At 37.3% G+C, this 23,282-nt stretch overlaps 1 protein-coding gene across 3 annotated transcripts in view; it reads left to right on the top strand.

Moving 5' to 3' along the window:
• The first annotated feature begins 993 nt into the window (after window positions 1–993).
• DPY19L3 (dpy-19 like C-mannosyltransferase 3) overlaps window positions 994–23,282 on the top strand; it is a 37,566-nt gene continuing 15,277 nt past the window's right edge. The window contains exons 1-15 of one of the 3 annotated variants that reach the window (XM_037408733.1): window positions 994–1,204; window positions 2,684–2,826; window positions 3,208–3,341; window positions 10,271–10,361; window positions 11,215–11,336; window positions 11,539–11,684; window positions 13,349–13,472; window positions 14,224–14,358; window positions 16,054–16,185; window positions 17,264–17,365; window positions 18,175–18,248; window positions 18,469–18,627; window positions 20,132–20,254; window positions 20,603–20,714; window positions 21,282–21,338. In XM_037408733.1, the coding sequence (XP_037264630.1) occupies window positions 2,724–2,826; window positions 3,208–3,341; window positions 10,271–10,361; window positions 11,215–11,336; window positions 11,539–11,684; window positions 13,349–13,472; window positions 14,224–14,358; window positions 16,054–16,185; window positions 17,264–17,365; window positions 18,175–18,248; window positions 18,469–18,627; window positions 20,132–20,254; window positions 20,603–20,714; window positions 21,282–21,338 (1,614 nt within the window). In that variant the 5' untranslated portion in view covers window positions 994–1,204; window positions 2,684–2,723. Of the gene's footprint in view, window positions 1,205–1,690; window positions 1,847–2,683; window positions 2,827–3,207; window positions 3,342–4,374; window positions 4,458–10,270; window positions 10,362–11,214; window positions 11,337–11,538; window positions 11,685–13,348; window positions 13,473–14,223; window positions 14,359–16,053; window positions 16,186–17,263; window positions 17,366–18,174; window positions 18,249–18,468; window positions 18,628–20,131; window positions 20,255–20,602; window positions 20,715–21,281; window positions 21,339–23,282 lie in introns of those variants that run through there. The other 2 variants (XM_037408734.1, XM_037408735.1) reach the window with 2 other exon arrangements.

Here is a 23,282-nt window from a genome sequence, read left to right as displayed (position 1 = left end):
AAGTTGCAGCTTTTGCAGAAAGGGGACTGGACACACAGCTTGCTGGGATAGAGCTGCACTGACCTAACGTCTGATGATTGTAACGCTCCTGGGAATTAGGAGAATAGGGGGTAGAGCCCTGCCACACAGGTAGGATTTGAATCACTGTCCTGTATCTTTGGCACATATTTATGGACAGAATTATTGCAGAAAAGTTAACGCACCGTGCTACTGGGGTTCTTTGCAATCCCTTCTAGGCATGTTTGGAAAAGAGCTGTCAGTCAGAGCCACTCAGAAAGTGAAACGCTATTACATACTGACTTCACCCAATATTACCTAGGTTTAAAAAAAAAACAAAAACACAGAATTGGTAAAACTAAGATGGTTTTGCCCAAAAGCAAAAGTTGACATGTTGATAAAGGCTTTATGGGGAATTTTTTTTCTAAAATGACTATCTTGAAAGACACTACAAATAAAATTTACAGTAAAGAGTTAGTGTGTGGGTAGGTTGTCCCTGTGCAGTAGGAAACAGTCCAGTGCTGCAGTTTTCTGCTAGACAGGTAAAGGTCTTCCCCTCACACCACCACCACCACCACCCCCCCCCAGCACGTTGGTGCTGCAGTTGATCAATAACTAGTGGTGCTTATAATGGATTGAACACAAAACAGACCTGTGCCGTTTGGGATTCTAATTTTCAGAAATCACTTAACATGTACCTGGAACTGCATCTACTTGGGGGGGTAGGGGTACACACACGACGACACCATCACTAACATATAAATCCTACGCCCCTGTTTTAAAAAAGCACCTTCCCCGCCCGCCCCAGCGCCGACATTTCAACCACGTTAGCCCCTCTGGGGGCAGCCAGGGCCGGCCTGCGGAGCGGGGCTGTAGCCGTCCCCTCCCCGCCAGCAGCGGCGGAGCCCGAGCTCGCCGCGGACGGTGCCGCCCCGCCGCCGCCGCCGCTCAGCCCGCCCCCTGCCCGAGGCCCGCGGCTCCTCCCCGCCCGGGCCTCCCCGTGCGGCGGCGGCTGCCTGCCCACTGCCCACCGCCCCGGCTGCCGCAGCCCCTCCGCCGCGCCTGGCACGGCCGAACAAAAGGCGCCGCGCCCGCCCCCGCCCTTTCCCCTCCTGGCGGCCGGGCGCGGCCGGCTCCGCGCAGGCAGCGCCGGTACGAGAAGCCGCCGCCCCGCTGCAGCAACCCGCAGCCCTCGGAGCGCCGGCAGGTATCGGCCTCGCCTGGGGGGGGCGGAGGGGAAGGGGAGGAGGCGGGCGGGCCGCCGTCAAGCGGGCCGAGCCGGGCCGGGCCGCGCAGGCCGCAGCGAGGCGCGGCGGCGGAAAGGCGGCGCTGTGTGGAGCTGCCCGCGCCCCGTGGGGCCTGCCCCGGCCCGGGGAGCAGCGGCCCCAGGCCCGCTCCTCCTGTCTCCCTTTCTCGCCTTGCCCGGCCTCCGGGGCCGCTTTCCTCTCCGCTCCCGGCCGCCCTCTCGCCTGCCCGCCGCGCTGCCCTGCCGCCACCGGTGTTCGAGGCCCCTGTCGTGCCCCCTGGGCCGGCAGCGCAGAGCCTGCCCCCGCCGCCCCAGGCCTCGCCTCGCCTCTGGCAGCTGCGGGGCCGGGCTGGGCCCGCTCCCCCCGGGCGCCCCGTCGAGGCTTTCCCCCGTGTGGCGGGCAGAGCCGTTCCCCTCGGCGCAGCGCTGAGGAGAGCCGGCTGAGGCGGCCGGTGCGGGGAAGGAGCGTGGCTGCGGTGACTGTCTTGCCTCTGTTAATTAGTTGTCGGGTTTTCTACACACCAGCCATTTAAAAACAGCTTGGATATATGCTCCCATAGTTCCCTCCGTGTGTTTTCCCAGGCGTGTGGGGAAAAGGTGAAGGTAATTCCCTGCAGAAGCTTTAAAACGACAAAGTTGTGCAGTTGAGGTGCATTTCTTAGGTCATTACCGGTCGGTTATACTAGTGGTGACACAAATACCAGTGTTTCTGCTCTGGGGATGGTAGCAGATTGGGGCATTCAGGATGGGACATAATTAATTTCCAAGCATGGAATGGAAGGTTGAAGCGGGTTTGTTTGTGGACCCTCCTCCCGGAACAGAGAGAGCTCCTGGGAATTGACGGGGAATGACAAGCTGCTCTTCTTTCTGTCTTTTGTAGTGTTCTCAGGTTTCATGGTGCTTTACAAACCTAAAACATAAGGATTTTTTTGTTTTAATGCTGTCTCTCTAGGTTTTCATAACACAATTTCTCTGACATAATTTTTGCATCTCATGGTCCCCTTTTTCAGGATTTCCTGAAAGCCAAGATTCAGGCAACTGGCTTTCTATTTTAGGTGCCCAACTAAAATACCCTAAAAGGACTAATTTTTCGTTGAAGGGCTTACACTTTTTCAGAGTGGAGCCTGGTGGGCATTTTGAGTCAAGGGCCAAAAGCAAGGGCAGCTAAAGTAATTAATCATTCTGAAAACCTGTGCAAGAGTATGTAAAATTGTGAACTTTTAAGTCTTTACAAATCTAAAACAATATTTTTTCTATGCTTTCATTTGCACTCCAAGTTGTGCAGATTTAAAAATCTTGAATTTTTGTAAGACAACACTTCGGTTTAGTTCTGTAAGTCAAAGTGATAGCAGTAAAATACGGGGTATTTTTCACATATTTCATACAGTATTAAGTGAATGTTTGGGTCGGAAGATGCATTGCTTGTCTGTGTCCATTTAGGAGTCAAACTGAAGAATAATGAATTAAAGTGACAGACGTCATGACAACCATAAGACAGAGAAGGGTTGGAAAAGGCACAGAAGTGCCTGAAGATCAGCCTCCAGAGGAGAAGAATGTGAAGCCTGATGGGAAAATTGTGTCTGGTGGGTAACGAGGAGGATTGTAACATTATGGCTTTTTAGTAGTGTTCAGCTTTAGGTATCTATCCTAAGCACAGGTTAGAAGAATATCACCAAAATCATTGATCTAGATTTATATAGGATCATGGTGTTCTTAAACTATAACTACATGTTACCAATTAAGGCACACCTTAGTTCACTTTGCATGTAAATAAAATACTCTTGAGTTTGCTATATGAGAAGATTAAAAAAGACTTCTCCATAAAGACCCCTTAAAGCCAAGTATCCTGTTACCTACAGAATGTAAACTGTGCTAGCACGGGACATGTATAAATGAGTTTCCAAAATTCCTTTAAGATGAATTATGTGTTTCACAATTACAGAGTGAAATATTTTTCTTCTAAGATCATACAGGTGGAAAGCTGTGGAACATACTCTCAATAACTGTTGGTGGAATTCTTGCCATCTCTCTTGGACTTCTTACTTCTGTTTATGTTGCTACACTGCATGAAAATGACCTGTGGTTTTCCAATATTAAGGTAACAGTCATTTTCATAGTTTCATCAATGCTTTAATAGAGCATCAGTATAAGTGTTATTTGAAATTTCATTTATTTGTCTTGTAACTTGCTAAAAAACCTAGATGATTTCGTTTTTAAAAAAATTAATTTACAAAAAGCTCTGCTTCCCTTCACATCACTTTTTTAAATACTTAAGTAACTGCCCCCAGTTTTTAAAACCATTGCTATGCAGCAGCTGAGTTGTAGCTATGGTTCTTCCAAACATTGATCGTTATCTAGAATAGAATTTCAACATTCTAACAATATGTTGCTCTATAATAATCTTTCTTTATCCAAAGCAATCCAAAACTGAACAAAAAACAGTTAAAATAAATAATATGCAAAATCCTGGCACACAGTTCTTCAATTGTATTTACACTGTGTTGTTGTCATACAGTTTAGGCACAGTATCTTACTCTTCAGTACTAGTTTTATGTAACGTTATCATAAATTTACAAACCTCAAAACATATTTCAGACATTCACCAATGTAAAACTAACCATTCCCAAGATCCAGGACTGACTAGTTTTTTCCTAGAATCATTGCATGGGAAAATAATGCAGCTATACACATATCTAAATTTAACCAGAGAAGAGAAACAGGTGAGTCATTTCCCTTTTAGATTCCCTTAATTTCACTCTGTTAGGTCTGTGTATTATGTTATGCAAAGTTACATGTATTTAATTGGAATACTTTCATTGCAATGTATCTTTCCTGTAATACGCACTTTTTCTGTCCCAGAAACATTTATGTTCCTGTAATAAAAATGGTTGGCACTTTCTGAAATAATTGTTGTTGTATTATATATACAATACTGTTTTGTACCCACCCCTCTTTGTATATATAGATAGATTGTATATATGTTGAGGGTAGACCTTAGGTTTGCCTTTTCCTTCCAAAAGCAAGTATTGAATAATTTTGCAGGTATTATATATTTTGAAATACAAACGAGCATGGACTTGTGGCAATGTATGAGCATAACAGAGCATTTTTTTTCTGTTAAACTGATACAGAGGGACACAAAATTCACTGAGAGAACGTGGTCTGTAGTGGCAGTTAAATGGCCTCACAATGGATGAAATGCTCATTTTATTTGGTAATTATTGTTTTCATTTAAAGTGATATTTTTAATCTGGTTTCTGTGGTCTTTGTAGCTCTCATTTCATCCTATGGAGTTGATACAATAACTAGTAACACTGGAACATCAACAGTTCCAGCCAATTTGACGGAAAGGTTCTGTAAAGCGTTAAGTTCATCTACCAGCAGGCTAAAGGAACAGAGATGCAGATGTCTTCTGATCTCACGTTATACCTTCTTCAGTAAGGTGTGAAGTCCACCAGAGGATGCATGTGGCTACAGTGCTAATTTTAAACTGGTAGCAACAGGAAAAGCTTTAGTAAGATTTCACATATTAGAAATAAAATAACTGGATGTAACAGAGAGCCAGAAGTGATCAGGCTTCATACGTACCTCTGCTTTTTGGTGCTGTGTGTTCAGGGAGTGTAACCTGTTTTGGTTTTTCACATTTGCGCTCTCAACTTAAATTGTTTCTAGGGTTATCTTCCCAAATAGAAGGCTATAGCTCTAACTTGATTGATCAGACAAATCAAAGCAATTTGTAAGCATGTCCCAGGTGAGATTCAAAGTTGAAGAAAGATTTGTTCTCAAATTATTTATTACAGTTTGAAACCAAACAGATAGTATCCCCTGCAGTTTATTTGCAAATACAAAGAAAGTTCGGGATGAGTCAACTCTAATCAAAATTTCTGCAACTGTCAGCCAAGTCAGACTCTGACTGTGCTTTCACTTTGATTAACACAAAGCTTTCCAAGGTTTTACTGTTAACTTAAATATAGTCTAGACTTACTTTCTTGCCAGTATCCATATCAGAGCATTTTGTGGCCATAAATAACAAGAAGAGAAATCTGAACTGCGTATTTTGATAGGCTTTCTCTTAACTAAGCAGAGAAGGAATACATGGATGAGATAAAGTTTAAATAAAACACTGTTTTGTGAGTAGTATGGGAAGAGAAGACCACATATTAAGAGCCTGTGAAAACTCCTGCAAAGCTGACGCAAGGCGGCTCATCATAACATCTGTAAGCCAATATATAGACCTCTCCGTGCTTGTATGAGTGGACATTGTAGTGTCCCTAGATGCGTGTACAGGTTTCCAGCACTTTGAATTGGTTAATGTTATAGCACATACTATACAGTAATTAAAGGTGAGAATAAAATACACTGTGGAACAATTGGAGATCCTAAAAAATTATGTGGAAAATAAATTAAAAACTTGCTTTTTTCCTCTAACATTTTATAGTTTGGGCAAAGCATAATTTTCTGCATATATTAACTGAATTTTCTAAAAATTTTGAAAGACTTAAGTTTTATTTTAATATGTATCCCAGCCCGAATTCTCAGAAGAGAGGACTATAGTCTAATCCTTGGCACATAATTACTGCATGCCTTGCTTAATGAAGCACAGGGGCTATTTTGTTTTATTCTGCTTCTTTTGAACATTACCTGTAGAATAAATGGGCACAATACTAGTATGCATCCAGTGTTTCATTAACCCCCATACCTATGAAACATAGTGCATCACCACTGCTCTGAAACAGAGAAAAGAAAATTAATTCTAAATCAGTTGTATTTCCATACATGTGAAATTAGTAACTTCAGTCACTCTGAATTAGCTTTAAACAGCGCAGATTTGGAGATTTTATGTTGCTGAACTCTGATACACAAATTCTATAATGATGTGTTATTCCCTAAACTTTACTTCTCTCTTCCAATAAAGTACAACTAGTCAGATGGTAGGAATTGGTACGCAAAAGGACATGTATGGCTGGTAAATTGATACAGTGCAATGTAATAGAAGACTTCTTTTGTCATCTTTTTCTTTTACATGAAGGTACTCCTCTCTTTGTACAGCAGTAGAAGGAGGTCTGCAGTGTTTATCTGACACTTTTGCACTTGAACTAGGCAGCGCTGTTTACATACACCATTTAGGTACAAAAGGTGGAATTTTTGTTCTGAAGACCTCATTGATATATGAACATCATGATTGTGTAGCTACAAAGCTGTGCAGTTTGCCAATTGCATTCAGCCCTAAAAATTGAAAGTAAAATAGTTCATTGTGCAGTCATGATTCTTAACTTCTAAGTAACTGAATTTGCAAGCATGTACACTTGTAGTGATTGTCTTTCTGTAACTTCAGTTGTAGTTGATGGAAAGCCAGTTCAGTTTTGGGCGTCTTCCAGCAATGGTTCTCCCAGCTAGAAAAACTGTTTTGTAGTTGTTACACTCTTTGTTCTATTTTGAATATGGCTTTCAACAATGCATTGATTTCCCCTGCTGCAGTATGTGTGAATCTTGTTATTTGCTAATAAATATGCCTACTGTTATAAATTTGCCATGGTCGTTGGAGGAAGATATAGAATTGTTATCTGAGAAACTGAAAATGCAGATTTTGAAGAGTGTTTTATGCTATGAAAGAAGTATGTGATTGGTATTCTTTTTTTTTTTTTGTATTCCAAGAATTCCTGAAAGAATGATGACAAAGAGAATACAGAATACCATGTCACATAGTCAGAAGCTGTGTTTGTGTACACTTCCAGCAGGGATCACAGAAGGTTATGATCACTTACCTTGACGAAACAATTTTGAAGAAAAAAGTTTCAGTCTCTCCTCATATACATTAAAACAACAAAGACTTCAGTTTATGATGGTGAAAACCAAAACAGATTTCTTATCCAAAAATCCTTTCTCAGTTTTCTGAAAACTTTCTGGCACAACATATAAAATGTCTAGTCTATTTTTACTGATTTCTTCAATAGCGGTTTAGTGACTGCTCCTCAAGTTAGAGTTACCTTTTGGGAACAGGATCTACTATGAAAATGACATAATGGGGGGGGACAGAGGGAATGGTGTTACCTCTCCCGTCAGCTGGTATATTGCTTGTTCAGTGCACACTGAAGAAGTTTTGAACAGGGATGAGCCAAGGCCACATAGCAAATTGATACTGTAACACAAACAGTCAAACTTCAGAGCTTTTGTTTGTTCTTCATCCCTTCCAATTAAGCATTTAGACTACTATTATTGAATTTGCCTTTAATAAAATTGCTGCTCGCAAGTCAGGAATGAAAATACCAAATTTTGTATCTCTCAGCTGCAGGATAAGAAACCTGGGATTCCTTCACTGAAGTGCTTATATTGTCCCTTATTAAGTTTTGAATATAAAAAGAAAGATGAAAAAAAAGTGGGGAAATGGGTAGCCAGCTAATTAGAAGTCTGCAAAATGAATGAGTAAGTCATGAAGAGGAGGAGGGCAGTCCAGTACTATGGTAGTATTTTTCCAAAGAAGTACCTGTTGAGTTGTTATGGGTGCTTTTACTCTGGATCAAAAGGCTGATCTGAGTAGGAACCATGCCACTCTAGCAGATGGGTGTGAGGTTAACCAGCCAAGAGACCATGTACAAGGATTAGATAATTTTGCTGAGGGCATGATTCTCAACCAGGAACACTGACAGCAGCTGTGTATTCTTTCCACTTCTGTGGTTGAGACTATTCTTGGATTTTTCTGATCTTAAATTGAACAACTAAAAAATATTTTCCATTACACAAATAGTGTTTTAGGTTTGTCAGAAGAGTAATTAGAGCTTTACATACTTTCTTTATGGAAAATCTTAACTCGGGCTTTGGCTTCTTGCTAAGTATTGTGAATGACTTGGTTAAGGAGTTTGAGGAAACCTAAGCTCTAAAATTTTTGCACTGCCCTTGACAGGAAGTCCTTTGTATTTTGTTTTGAATACTTAATATTATTGGGATACAACTGCATAAATAGGAATGATGTGCAACTCTATATGTATTCTGGAGGATAGTATTCTTTTTTTTTCCCCCTTGGAACAGTGATAACTTCTTTGTTAAAGACTCACAAATTGAATATACAGAAAGATAAATGTGCTGTTACACTGCTTACCCATAAGTCTGTATGTTTTTATTGACATGGAACACTAGGAAAAGTATAAATTGCTGTAGAACTGGAAAAGTATTGTGAGTGAATAAAACAGATGTTACCTTAGCGTGAAACAGATGTAAAACTCACTAGTGTTTGTCTCATAAAGTATAGCATTTGGTTGAATACAGCTGGTGCCAGGATTACAAATTAATCATGTTTGAATGCATTTTTGCTAATTAGATCCCCCTCTGTGACTTCTCTCTCCCCCTTAATAAATTCCAAATGTTAACATTCCTTCTTTATTCTTTTTTCTTTTTTTACGAGCACTTAGAATCAGCCACTTTTTGGTATTAGAAAACTTTCCAGTAGTGATGAATTTGAAAATAGAGCTCGTTCAAAATCCAGCATTCTCATTTTGCCAAGTGTGTGGCTTTTAGTATTTAGTGCCAGTGTCAGTTTCTTCTGCTGATATTACAATGATTTGTATGTCATAGAGCAGCTGGAGAGTTTAATTGTAAACTTACATTGAATCAGATGCATTTTTATCTGTTGATTTTTCTCAGATCGGAACTAATGTTGGTTTAGTTTGTCAAGAGTTGACTTCAATAAAACACGTTTGAAATAAGATTTTATACTGGGCCAGAGGAGGGAGGAACATGATTTTTTTTTATCTAGCTTTATGTTATCTCTGAAATAGTATTGATTCTGTTCCAGCAAAAGAGATAGGACTATATAAGAAAGATGAAAAGTCTTGGGATTCTACACAAGGTTGCATTAACCAGAATGGCATTCATAAAAATCTCAGAAAACACTAGCATTCTGTTATTTCAGTAATGGTTTTTTGTGAAGAAAGCTGAATTGATAAGATTATTTTTAGAAACACCACTTAAATGTCTTAATGACTTGCGTACATCACATACAGGAATCTTACTAGATTTTCAGGTCTGTATATAAACGTTTTCTAACTTACTGCTCATGAAATATGTTTGCTGGGATGTTTTTATATAAACAACTAAAAATATCACTAATAATAATAAAAAAATATATACAATGCCTATTCTTTCTCTTCAGATTGGTTGTTGGTTCAGTCTTACTTTGTTTAAATGTGGTTGCCCAAGGCTCTGATTGTGTTAAATTTCATTAGGTCTTCACAACTAATGAGTTAACAAAAGGAGGTGAATTGCAAAGCAGAGATCCTGTACTGAGAGCAGTTTTCTCTAGAACTTTCGTATCTTGCTAGACTCAACCTGCTGCAATATCAGCCAAGAAAAAGGCACCGTTTGAAGTGAACCTAGTTTAAATAATTTGAACACTTTTACATTTAAAACAGTAACTTTACCTACACCTAAAAACTAAGAATCACTTTTCCTTTAAACCCGTAATTTTTAGTATGAGAGTGATGAACAGCTGGCTTCCTGCAAGAACCAGCATTTAACAAGTGGGCAGCAGCAGAACCTGCCAGCTGAAGTACCAGAGTGGTATTATGATGCAGTCCCAAGTATAGCACAGTGAGTTAATTGAGCCTTAAGGTGGCAAAGCCATGGAACACTATGGGATATCTACATCTGGAAGAAAAGGTTAAGTGCATGGAGCAAGCGTATGCAGCGTTAAAGTCCAGCTGTTGGCCACTGCACTATCTAAATGCTGAATATTAAAAAAAAAAAAAAAAAGATCCAAAATGTTTCTGAACAGCCTATCAGAATCATAAAAGACATACGCGTTTTCCCAGTTAGCAGAGGCATTGACACTTCAGCCATTTACCTATCACCCTAATTTTTCCATGTATTTTATCTTTATTTGAACTAAGTTGCATTGGAATGCAAGGAGCCAAAGACTCAAGCCACTGTATAGGTTAATTTCCCTGGTGCCGCAAGAATTTGAGCTGAAGGCTGCTTCATGTGATTGTGAAAAGCAAATGGAAAGTGACTTTACTATTGAACTTTCACTTGCAGGAAGTCGAAAGAGAAATTTCATTCAGAACAGAATGTGGACTTTATTATTCCTACTACAAACAGATGATTCAGGCTGCTTCCATCCAGCAAGGTATTGTAAACTGTAAAGTAAGTTTTACTTCGTGTTGCCAGCTGACTTTTTAATAATTTTTCAAATGTAGTTGAGAACAAGGAATACCGTAACTGCGAAAGATAGTGTAACAATTGTACTGCAGACAGATTTACTCTCTTCATACACCAAGGAGCCACAAAGTCATGGACGTAATAAATTTCACAATGATACATTGGTTTCTGTGCCACACGCTCACATTCTGATGAAGGCAGTCGCTTTGAGGGACAACTTCGTATCTGTTAAGGTTTCAGCCTTGCTGGTTTATTCAGTTATTACTTTCATTTTTATTCTTCTCGTTTCATTTGAATTATGAGCTATTTGTGGGAAGTGGCAATTTTTTTGCTGTATGCCTGGACAGTAAGTGACACAATGAGCAGCTTCCAAGGAAGTCATATATGATGATGGGGTTTTCTGTGACAGTCTCATGTTTTCTAGATACTTAACTGTTGCTGCCTAGCAATTTTGCTCATAGTACACATTTGTCAGTATTAACATCACCTGTGTTCAATGTAGTGACGAGAATGATTCTCAAGATCCAGTATGTACCACAGATTCTGTGCTAGGAATGTAAGTGTAAAAATACGTGTTTTCTACATTACTAAATACATAGTACTTGATTTAGCACTCTCAGTCACATTTGAAGCAGGGAGACTGAAGACCTCAGAAGGTCATGTTGATTCAGAGGTAATGTGATCCTCTGAATCCTTGACTCAAAAGTTTGCAGTTTTTGATGAGAGATCCTAAAATACCTTTGAAAAAGTTATTCACTGTTCAAATGAAGATGGAGGGGGAAAATGACAATCTCCTATTTCAATTTCTCTTTATCATTAAGGTTTACATGGTTTAGTATATGACAATAAAACTGAATCTGTGAGGACAATTAACATACTTGAAAGAATGAATGTTTACCAGGAGGTGTTTCTCAGCATTCTGTATAGGATTCTTCCAATTCAGGTAGGCATTTATTTATGGCTTTAGATTGTAAGTGCATTATGAAGATTGCGCAGTGAATGATAGCTCCCCTTTTTAGTTATTTTCTAATTAGAAATATTCCTGATACCTTTTTAATTTGTAAAATTAGAACCTAATTCATAGTAAGTATAATCCCCCCGCCATGAGTGTTTTATGTCAACATCAGTATTCTTGTGTTTTACAGCAATACCTAGAGCCCGTTTATTTTTATATCTACACTTTGTTTGGACTTCAGGCAGTTTATGTCATTGCTCTGTATGTAACAAGCTGGCTTCTTAGTGGAACATGGCTTTCAGGGTTGTTGGCAGCTTGCTGGTACATTACAAACAGGTAAGTGAGATTAAACATTCGGTGTTTCTAAAATTGTACCTCATTTCAAAGGTAAGGCATTACAGGGCGTGATTCAAATGCATGATTAATTGGACAAAAAAAATGAAATTATAAAGCCTCTCTCCAGATTAGCCAGAAAATGGAAAAAATGTTTTAAGTAGTATAAAACAAAGTGAGCTAACCGCAGGCTAGGATTTTAAAGTTTCAAGAAGTAGGAGTAGAAAATTGAAAAATTTGGCTTAAATTGGTCTCTGAAAGTAGCCTACGTATTTCAGAGGAGTCTGGATCTCCAGATGATGTACCCTGTCTTCTCCATCCTAGGATCCCTTCGGTGTTAAAGACACCTACATACATATGTGCCCTTCAGGTCTCTCCTCACAGCCCTACATCCAGCCTCCAGGGATTCCTTCAACAAAGACCATCAGTCAGCTTTCTCTGTTTCCTTATTCCTGTAGACATCTCCTGCACTAAGACTCAGAGAAAAAAGATGGTAATTGAGCTGTTTTAGTGCTTTAGCACTTGAAGAATTCTCAATTTGGAGAGAAAAACTAAAGAACTGTCTTTATGCCAGCAGTAAGCTGCTGGCATGAAGTTAATATTGGTGACTGGGCTGTTATCTGTAAATTAATTAAGAAAAAAAGATTGCAGTGTCAGTTCTATCAAAACTGTTTGGTATGTGAATTAGCAGCTGTAAAGGAGTTTTATCTGCAAGCATGTCTGTTACAGAATGATTATAGGTGTACATAGTGGGAAACTGTTTCTTTCTCCAAAGATGAAAGTAATTAAATAATACATGCAGTGTGCAGTAGTTCACTTGTGTATTTCATGAGGTCATCTTTTCCATTTACAGAATATTTAGAGCATAGTTGTTTTCTCCATCTTTCTAATAGTCCATGAACAATGGAAGCTTGTTATCCCTTATGCAAATAAAATAAGTACATGGAACTGATTTAGATAAAGACTTTCTGTCCAGATGACGTACATCTGAGGCTACTGAGTAACTCCATTTTAGACATTTTTTTTCATCAAGCTAAGCACATCTTGTGCTTACTTTCCTTTTTAACAAATGCTTCCTCTATGCAAAAAAAAAGGGGGAAATGTTTTTTTGGTTTTAACATTTAATTCAGTTTTTGTAAATGACTAACCTTTGGGGAACTTAACTTCCACCACATACTTACTATGTTCGAACATTCAAAAAAATGACTGGAGATTCCTAACCAGTTTAGCAGTGTTTAAATCCAATGCACTGAGATCACAGTGAAGAAACTGATACCTGTTTATTCCTACACATGCTTTCCACAAACCAAAAAGTGAAGTAAAATTACCTGTGGTGTGAAAACTCCACATGCTGGATTTTGGGTTTGTTTTTGTTTTAGCATTTGTTCATTTTTCAATTACCCAAGCTGTGCTTCGTAAGACTTAATCCACAGTATAAGTTTTTTAACAGTAAGTGAAGCTCAAATACAACATTTGTGGTACAGAAACAATGGGTGACTTCCAGAACGATTTTTTTCAGAGCCAGGCATGTTGAAGGGAGTGTAGAGCCTCTGTTTTTATCAAGAAGTAGTTAAAATACCACAAAGACGCCTGTATGCAACCTCTCTGTTACCAGGTTGGTGTTTTAATTGTTTTAAATTTATGAAAGTCTTGTTTGTTTTGTACAGAGTAGATACTACAAGAGTGGAATTCACCATTCCTTTAAGAGAGAACTGGGCACTACCATTCTTTGCTGTCCAAATAGCAGCCATCACATACCTGTTCAGAACTCATCTACAGCCTGTTCAAGAAGTGAGTATTTCTAACAAGCATGACAACAGTATCAGAAAACTATCTCTAAAACTTAGGTCAAAATACTTACCAAGTGTTATAGCAGTCGATATACACACACACACGTGTCATGCTGTTGAAAACATTAATCAGATGAGCCTTCTATTAATGTAGATGCGGTAGAAGTACAAAGGAATACATATGCTCAGTGATGAAAAAAGGCAAGCTCTGAAGTACAAGACAACACTGTATTTAAGAAAACATGAGAGTAACACAAAATGGGCAGGAAGAGAAAAGCTTATAAAGCATAAGGATTAAAGATTGTCTTTTTAATTCATTTGGTTTACAAATCTAAGAGGTTGTCCTGATCTGCAAGAATAAAAGCAAATCGGTGATACAGTTTCTTTGACAAACAGTTCTTGAGTTATTACTCCTCATTTGATCAAGCAACTGCTATTTATTGCATAGTAAAACATGTATTGCATGTTAATCTATGGTCTGAAACTATTTGAGATCTCACTATTTTCTTGGAAGGGGTATTACAGTGGTAAAGTACAGGCATAAATACAAGAGCCTGTAACTCCAAAAAACTTTCATTATCCTCCAAGCAGTTACTGCAGTTAGAAAACCTACGTTAATGTTTTAGAAATGGATTTAAAATAAAACCAAATTAAGGTGGATTTTGGTTGGTTTTCTTGAGGGGGGTTGGTTGTTTTGTGTTTTTAATGAAGGAAACTATGAAGTTAAATAAAACTTTGTTCTCTCCTTCCAGAGATTGACGCTTATGGCTGTATTCATAGCAACATTTCTCTTTAGCCTGACTTGGCAATTTAATCAGTTTATGATGCTGATACAAGCATTAGCATTATTCATACTGGACTGCTTTGACATGCTTCCCACAGCAAAGGTAAGGTTATGTTTGACCAAATATTTTTCTTTTCTATCATAAAGCTGACAGTTCTGGACATATTTTACTAACCAGTGGCCTGAATGCCCAAAGTGATGCAGATTGTACACCGTGCTGCTTTGTGCTTTTAAGTAATCACAGTGTATATACTGCAAGTGTAAGAATGAATAATCAAAACAACACCATTTCCAATTTGCTTTTCAGCTGATTTTATTTCACTTTATGTAATTCACTTCTATTGTTTAATTTTTGTTTAAACACAGCCATGTTTTGACACTATTAAGGAATTGCTTTTAAACACCATCATAACGGTTGATCTAATACCACAGCTTAAGCATGACCTCTGGAAGTGGCCAGGGGAAAAAAAATTGCCTAAGAAGACTTTGCCTAAGCTGAAGTCATAACAATGTATGAATCTTGCCTCAAGTATTGTGCATCCTTGTTTGAAAGTTTGGTGTAGCACTGTACCACAAAGAGAAGGAAGAAGATAGACCAGATTGCTCAAGAGAAGTGGTTATCTTTCATACACTCAAATCCACTGCAAAATAACAGCATTGTCACTGCTTTGTTGCTGAACTGAATGAGCCAAAAAGTAAAACAAGTGTTACTAAGAAGATACGGGATCATTTACAGTCAATCTTAGGAAATAGAAGTATGCTGTAGAAGATGGAAACATTATCTTTGAATTTAATGTCACTGTGAAATTCTACTGAGATGATTTTAGCTCTTGTAAAAGCTCATGCTACTTGAAAAAAGTTCTAACTTTAAGGAAGGGTGCAGTAGGGTGAAGAGTTAATTCTCTTCATTAAAGTAATTTAATGTTAAATTTGAAGCAGACTTGAATATTAGTTATTGTATTAATTTAACTGAAAATTATTATGGTGGCTGCATATGAAGATAAATGTAGTTTATTTAACCGTTTCTAAACTCTTCATTACATCTGCAAATGTAAGCTGAGGTTAGCAATTAGTGTGACTAATCTCAGCTACCTTAAAAGTTGGCAAATACCAGCTTCATCCTGAATTATACTAAAATGGACTTACTGCACCACTCTTATTCCATATTAGTTTTCAAAAAAGTGCTACTTAAAACAATTGAAGTTTGTTGGGCCATTTGATACTGACACCACTGCTGTAATACAAGACTGAACTCAGGATCTTTGTGTCAGGTAAAATTTATATTTTGGTACCGCTGTATCAGAAAATCAGCCAGTTTTTGCTGTTTGCATTCAGCTGAATGTTCATAATAGTTTAGCATAGCTCAAAAAGGACTATACTAAAGTATTAGAAAAAAGTTATAGAAATCAGCTGATGTTTGATTGCTGAACGGCACGGAGCCATTACTCTTTAGTCATAAAGACATTAGAGAGGATACAGAAATACTTCTTTGACTAAAGAAAATACAAAACAACTTCCAAATATTAAGTAATTAATGTTTTCCTCACTCTGCAATTGTTTAACGTACCTACTTTATTATAGCACCAGGCTTCCCTAGGTATAAAATATTAACACAACTAGGTCAGGACATAAAGGTAGAAAGGATATAGTAATGGCTCTAAGTGTAATGATTTAGTGCAAGATGATTATTTTTTTTTGTAGAAATAATTGATGTTGAAATAATTTATAAAACATATGCAAAGAAAAGCAGCTATGACTATAAAGTTTTGTAGGCATAAAAATCTCATTATTGTTGCAGGTTACATGGCTCTATATCATTCAGATTTCTGGATTACTGCTAGTCTGTGTCCTACAGTTCTTTAATTCCATGATTCTTGGATCATTGCTTATAAGTTTTAATGCTTCTGTCTTGATAGCAAGAACAATCCAGGTAGGTAATAAAAATATTTTTGTACTACTAAATAGAGAGTGTGATTTATATAGGTAAATGAGTAATTTATATGCATTATAATCTTAAATTACTAATACTAATTAGAGAAATTACTATAGCGTAAAGCAACAAAAACATTGCATGATCAAATAATGAATTCAATTACACTAACTACAGCATCGCCAAGCATATCAGACACCATAATTCTGTGATTACTATTAACATTTAGATTGTGCAAGTTGCAGTTTGCATCCCGCAAAAAAATTGCATAAATGGACTTTACACCTGTTTTAGCAGGACTTGTCTTGGATTTATGGATCTGCCTCCACCAAAATATTCTGTGAGAATTAGGTACATTCAGTTTACTGATATCTATTATTTCTTTCAAAGATTAGGATTTTTTTCCTGTATTTACAGTTACCTTTTTTCTGATACTGGCATTGACAACAGCCTCTAACCAGAATGTATGAACTTACAGGGCCATTCCTGCTGTCTGTCACTCGTGACTTTTAAAATCAGGACTGTGGTTTTTATAGATAGATAATGTCTGGACTTAATCGAAATTGCCTGTGAGCAGCCAAAGAACCGTTCGTGTATTTGCAGCTTTGAACTGGAAAATTGCTCCAAAATTCTATCAGCTGACAGTTAAAGCCAAAAGACAGCTTTGCCGTGTTTAGGTGGAAGGTCTAATGAATATTTATTTCAAAAGGCACACGATACTACTGAAATCAGGGGAATCTTGGAACACAGCCACAGTTTCACTGGATGCCAGCAGTTCTATAAATGTAATAAAAATGAATAAAAAAAATTCCTCTGAAGGAAGGCGATTTGGCTAGTTACAAAACTCTGCCAGATCACTACCCTGGGGAGTTCTTATGGTATTGTCCCTTCAGTTTTGTTGGAGAAATGTATCTTTATTCTGGATACTTGGTTACATATATGTTTTTGCTTACATAAACCTAATAGAAATTTGATCCTTATCAGGCCTAGAAGGTAAGCTATTTCAAAATATCTGTGTTGCTTTTGTTCCTAATACGTACAAAAAAGTACTTCAATACTAGTATTTTCTTCTTTCTAGAAAAACCTAAAAAAGGGCGGCTTGCTTAACAGGCTTGGGAAACTTATCATCCACGTACTATTTGTCTTGTGCCTGACTCTCATAATAAATAAATTCATCAAGGTAAGCAAATAATTTTTAATATCTAAAGTTACAAAATGTATTATGCTAAAAGCTATTTGTTACAATCTACAGTAATACTAAATGAAAATTGCAATGAGATTTCACTGCATTTCAGAGACTGCATTTTAGAAATTACTGGTTTGCTAATCTTTTTGTTATATAGATTTTTAGAACATATTCTTAAAACTTCATAAGTTAATAGCAAATAATCAAGTACATATTTGTAATTTGATGCTCACCTGTAATTTTGTAACAACTGTAGATTTGTACTGCATTCTGATACTGCTGAGCATTTGCAAAGATTTTAATTGAATTTACATTTCAATGAATGCCATTAAAAATGAATACTTGTTATAAAAATGTTGTAGACCATACCATACTTCTAGTGGCTTCTTGTGCACAGAGATACCTGCAAGCATTAGTGACAGTAACATTTTTTCTGCTTTTGAGTTTTGGTCTTTTCAAGAGATCTGTATCAGCAGATAAAAATTTAGTACACATGGAAATCAAAGTATCGCAGTAAGATATGATAAGTCGTTGAAAGAAGCAGTACAGCTAAAACCAACTTGTCCTGGGTAATCTTTATCCGTAAATAAGAAACTAACCCTAATAGATATTCTAAAAAGTAGGTAACTGCGCCTTTGGACCGCAGGACCATAATTAGAAACTCAATGCTTACCTTATTGCAAAGCACCCTATCTCAGTAAGCCTGTGTTGCTTCACAGTTTCATTTAAATTGATGAAAAAACTGTTTACTGGGTGAAGGTTAATTTATAATATGATTTCCTTTCCTTTTTCCCCCTTTGTAGAAAATTCTTAACCTTGAGTCAGATGAACATATATTCAAATTCCTGAAGGCAAAATTTGGATTTGGGGCAACAAGGTATGATTTTGCTGCAATTTTGCTGTTCTGTATGACTTCATTAAGTGAAGCCTGCAGGTTATTCTCATTTAGAATCTTGGTGATATATTGATGGATATTTTCCTTTATAATAATCTACACAACTGTAGCTTTATAATTTCTTGGGAAAAGAGAGACTTTGGTCCTTTTTGACATCAAGTTATGAAATACATGATGACAGGGTTTATTCTTTTTTCTTCAGAGATTTTGATGCTAACCTGTATCTTTGCGAAGAAGCTTTTGGTTTACTACCATTAAATACTTTTTCAAGACTCTCGGATACGTTACTTTTTTACATCTACATATTTGTTCTCTTCCTTATGACAGTTGCAGCTATAATTGTTGCCTTTCGGAACCTCAGGTAAAATATGTTTTTTAAATGATTGACTTTTTAATCAATTTTTTTCAACAGGCTAAGGAGCTGGCAGTTTAATCAGCAGCATTCAGTATTACTTTGCACAGATACTGAGGAAACAGTAGAACATGTAATAGATCAGACAAAATAATTAACTTCCTATTAAAGCTAAAAATGTGAAGGATGTAACGAGACCTAAAGAAACATTCTTCTGTAGCTTCCTTCAAGCTCTTCTGTGTGTTGAAGTTTTGCAGTATGTGTGGGGTTGGCTGGATTTTCTGGGGTGGGAGCAGGGGGAAGCAGGGGAAGGGTGTCTATATAGAAGACAACATTAGTTTCTTAGTTCATCCCATTTTCCTTGTGCAAAGGACTCCCAATCAAAGATTCCCCTGGTGGTATCCTCAAACTGCCCAAAAATGAGCTTGGAATAGTCTGTGCTCTGTGATCTGTGTGAAGAAGCAGGAGTGGTGGAGGAGTAGACTGCAACTGTGCATCACTGCTGCCAGTTCTCATAGCTAATCTGTAGGGTTTGGAGGTGTTTGCAGAACACTAGAAGAAAATCAATGAACTGAAAATAGCACTGAACCGCTATTAAAAAAAAAAAAAAAGTAAATGGTCCATTATAGACCTCTCACTTCTACATTTACAACCTGGGCAAAAGTTAGGAGTGATATAAAACTTGTTTAAGCAAAAATTCAAGGAGTGTTACGTAGCTAATGCCACTCATTGTAGATTTTATGGAAAATGGGATAAAAGGGGGATTGGGGTGGGTAGGGAGAGGATGAAAGACATTCTGAAACAGTGTTATGATAATTGTGAAGTCATAGTAATCCGAAAAACATTTTGGTACTATTCAACCAGCCTCTTCAAAAATTCTGCATTAATCAATTTCAATAACAAACAAAAGGCTCTGCAGCTCTTACTTTTTCTAATCCTAAATGTAATCCCAAACATTACTCTAATCTTGCACAGTGCACAGTTATCTCAATTATCCCCCACCTGAAAAAACGGGAGAAAACCCCACACATTTAAGCAGCTGCTTTATTTTGATCAGCCTTTCATGTACATTCACAGGACCAGCCACATCAAGCAATGACCAGTCCTTTCAACATTTCTTCTGTAGATTCGCTTCTAATCTATGGCTTTAGTAGCATCCAGATATACCAGCAACCCCCCCAAAAACAGTTAAGTTCTTCTCTGATGAAAAGTACTGTGAACCCTGTGGGAACAGCTGTTTCAAGCAATAAACCAATGCCTTTCTGCTAAACCAGCTTGTTTAAACCCATTGCATTTCCAGAAAACTAAACAAGAAAATAAATACCTGTTGCTGCATCAAGTTGGTGCTGTCAGGCCTCATTGTATCCCAGATACAATAGAAGGTTGTGGACTAATAGCAGTAGTCTTGCCCTTTAGCATCAGAAGGATTAAATCCTTTTTAAAATACAGATAACTATATGAAATATGTTACAGAATTTAATGTAACACTTTTTTCCCCGTTCTGTTTAATTAGTGGTTCAAATCGAGTCCAGTTCATGGAAAAAATGGAAGAATGCACAATAATACTGAAGCCTGATGCTGCTTACAACTTAATTCACACAGTTCTTTTTGGATGTCTGGCATTAAGCACAATGAGGTAGATGTTTTTAAATTCTACTAAAGGCTTTTTTAGATGGTTGAGTATATTTTTATAAAAGTGACCACAAGCTGATAGGATCGTGAACCTTCCTTCTCTCCCTGGTGTGTTTCTGCTTGTACACTGGGACATTTCCCAAAGTTCTGCCAAAAAAGAACATGTAGAATTTTGGGAGCAGAGATGTTCTCAAGAGCACATAGCAAAGTGCAAAGTCAGCCTTTTACTCTGTTATCTCAGACTCCTGAAAGTCCAAAACTGTGTTAAGAATTTCCATAACATAACTGCCGTCATCAATGCGGCTTAGCAGAGCTCCAGATGATCAGCAAAAATTTGTCTGTATTCTTGCAGAATGAAGTATCTCTGGATATCTCACATGTGTGTATTTGCATCTTTTGGCCTGTGCAGTACGGAAGTATGGAAACTTATCCTGAAGTGTATTCATCTCTACACATCGCAAAGGGTTAGCGCTATACTTAACAGCATTTCATGTAATTTGGTTTTGCTCCATATCTAAACCAAATCAAGACTCAGAATTATAAGACATCTGAAATTAATATTGTTTGTAGTCCTCTTAAACTGGATATCTCTGAAGTATATTTATATAAATTTGGTAAAAATGTATTTTCTAGTGGGTTATGTGTTAAACAATTCCATTTGAATACACTAGATGGCAATATAGATGTGGCTATGAAAAATAACCACAATTTTACTAAAAAAAGTCTTACCATATTAAGAAATGACCAATGGTCTGAGAAGACCTTTACAGTCTATATACTGAATGATGCAGTGTTTTCCACTTTGTAGAAGATAGATTTAAGTATACAGATATAAATCCATCACTTGTGGTGGGTCTGTTCTTGTGGATGGGTTTTCTTGACTTGAAAACATAATCAGAATATGGTCTTAAAATTCAAACTGTAAATTCCACTGCATGATAAATATGTCAGATATCAATACATTAACATTAACTCTATCCAAATAAATGTATCATCAGAATAACAAATATTTTTTTTATTATTTCTTTTAGACACGTGTGATCAAGTATTCTATACCAATAATTACATTAGTATTCATTTCATATAAGGTAAGAGGTTTTTTCCTCAACATTTTTGCATTTTTTTAGTTGCATGGAATTTTCCTTTTCTCATAAAGGGATGTTGTTTTATAAATAATTGCATACCAGATTTGTAGCTGAATTTTAAAAAGTGAGATAGACTACCTGAAGTGCAAGTACCTTTATGCGTATGAAACTGTATGTAAAAGATCAGTTGGGCTCATTTATTCCAAAGTAGTTGTTCATAGAGACAAATGTTTGTCTGACCGTATATGTAAGTTATCAGGTGTTATTTAAATATATACTTTTATGGCAATATAAGTTGCCTGTTTTGGTTTTAACTAAGTTGCAGATAAGATGCAGATTGTGAAATTGTGTAGTGATTCATTGTAGGAGCAGAAATAATCAGAACATTCTGTACTGCTGTGCCTCATCTCGTATGTTTTAAAGTAAAGAAACGTTTACACTAGTTAAGTACTTAGATTATCTTCAGTCTGTCCCAGAAACAAACTATTATTGTGGTCAAACATTTAAATGGAAATACATAAAACATTTAAAATAATAACATTACAAGATTATTAGTCTGTTAGTCTGTCATAGCAGTGAGACTTAGAACATTAATTTAACGGGCATACCATTCTTTTAATCTGTATTTACAAAGACAAAAAATTCAGATGCTGCTTTGATGGAGAAGTTATGTCTGCAATACCTAGGATGAGATGAGAATATTTCTGTTAAACAATTACCTTCAGAGAAACTCAAGGTGAATTTCATTATTAAACAGGCAGTAGTAAAGCACAACAGTTAAGCTGCTAATAGAGTTCACTCTGAAAATCTGTTCCCCCCTTTAAAACAGTGAAACGAAAAGTCAGAAACGACTGTAACGGTTTATTTCGTAAAGTTACACTGATGTATTCCACTTAAATTTTCTTATTGTTCTGCTAGAAGACTTTTTAGGATTCCTTCCCCTACCCCCGTTGGTATGCTCATTAGGAATGTCATTTACCATTTTCATCATCTCTGAAAAATGATAGAAACAATGCCATTTCTTTTGACATTTCTGATGTCAAGAGCATGACGTTCTGATAGTCTAATGTGACAAGTCAAGTCGGAATAATTTTCCTCCCACTTTTCATAAGCAGATACGAAGTTCCTAAATCCTGTCAGATTAAATGCTGAAGTCCACAGAAATCACTGATTTTCATAGGCTTTAGGTCAGTCATTACTTGTACTCAGACTGCCTGAAAAGAATAGTTTGTTTCTTCTAAATACAGGAAGTATTTTTTATTGACATTAAAAGTATCATTTTTCAAAGTGCTTAGTGGGAATAAAGAAATACATTACTTCTCTATTCTTGCAGTTCATCTACGAGAGGAATGGGTATCTGTGTGTGTGTCTTTTCCTGCAAAGCTGTAGGAGTTCATGAGCCTTCAGGAAAGAAGCCCACCTGACAGACAGATAAAACTTTTTACCAGATTCACTGGCAATGGTCAGAATAAAAATTCTTACAGAGATCCAGAAAGCATCGATTGCTTCTGTGAGAATGTGTTTACATATTCTCTCTCTAAAACCTTTAGAAACAAACCAACAGTGCAGATAGATTTCTCCTTTCCAGATAAAAATTTATCTGTTCATGCACTGTGACTGCTCAGATTGTGTGAGGAGCAGTTTGCATATTCACCACCAAGTTAACTGTCATCACGGCTAGTTTTCTTGAACTAGTAGTGGGGCAATTTTGTATTTCGTTAACTGTTATGGTTACATTTGTCAGAAGCACTATTCATTAGTGCCATTCCTCAAAATAGGAGTTTTATGGGATTATTAACCTAATCCTGAATGAGCTAATGAAAGCCTCTTTTGAGGCATGTGGTTACTACAGTCCAAAATGCACCACTTGAACAATAATTTATTGAGATAGAGATGCAGCTCCAATGCTAGCTATTTCAGATTTCAGGTAAGGTATGTTTTGAGACC

Source organism: Falco rusticolus, chromosome 15, assembly GCF_015220075.1.
Source record: "Falco rusticolus isolate bFalRus1 chromosome 15, bFalRus1.pri, whole genome shotgun sequence".
Lineage (NCBI taxonomy): Eukaryota > Metazoa > Chordata > Aves > Falconiformes > Falconidae > Falco > Falco rusticolus.
Note: the sequence above shows the minus strand (reverse complement) of the source record. Positions and strands in the feature narration are given on the sequence as shown.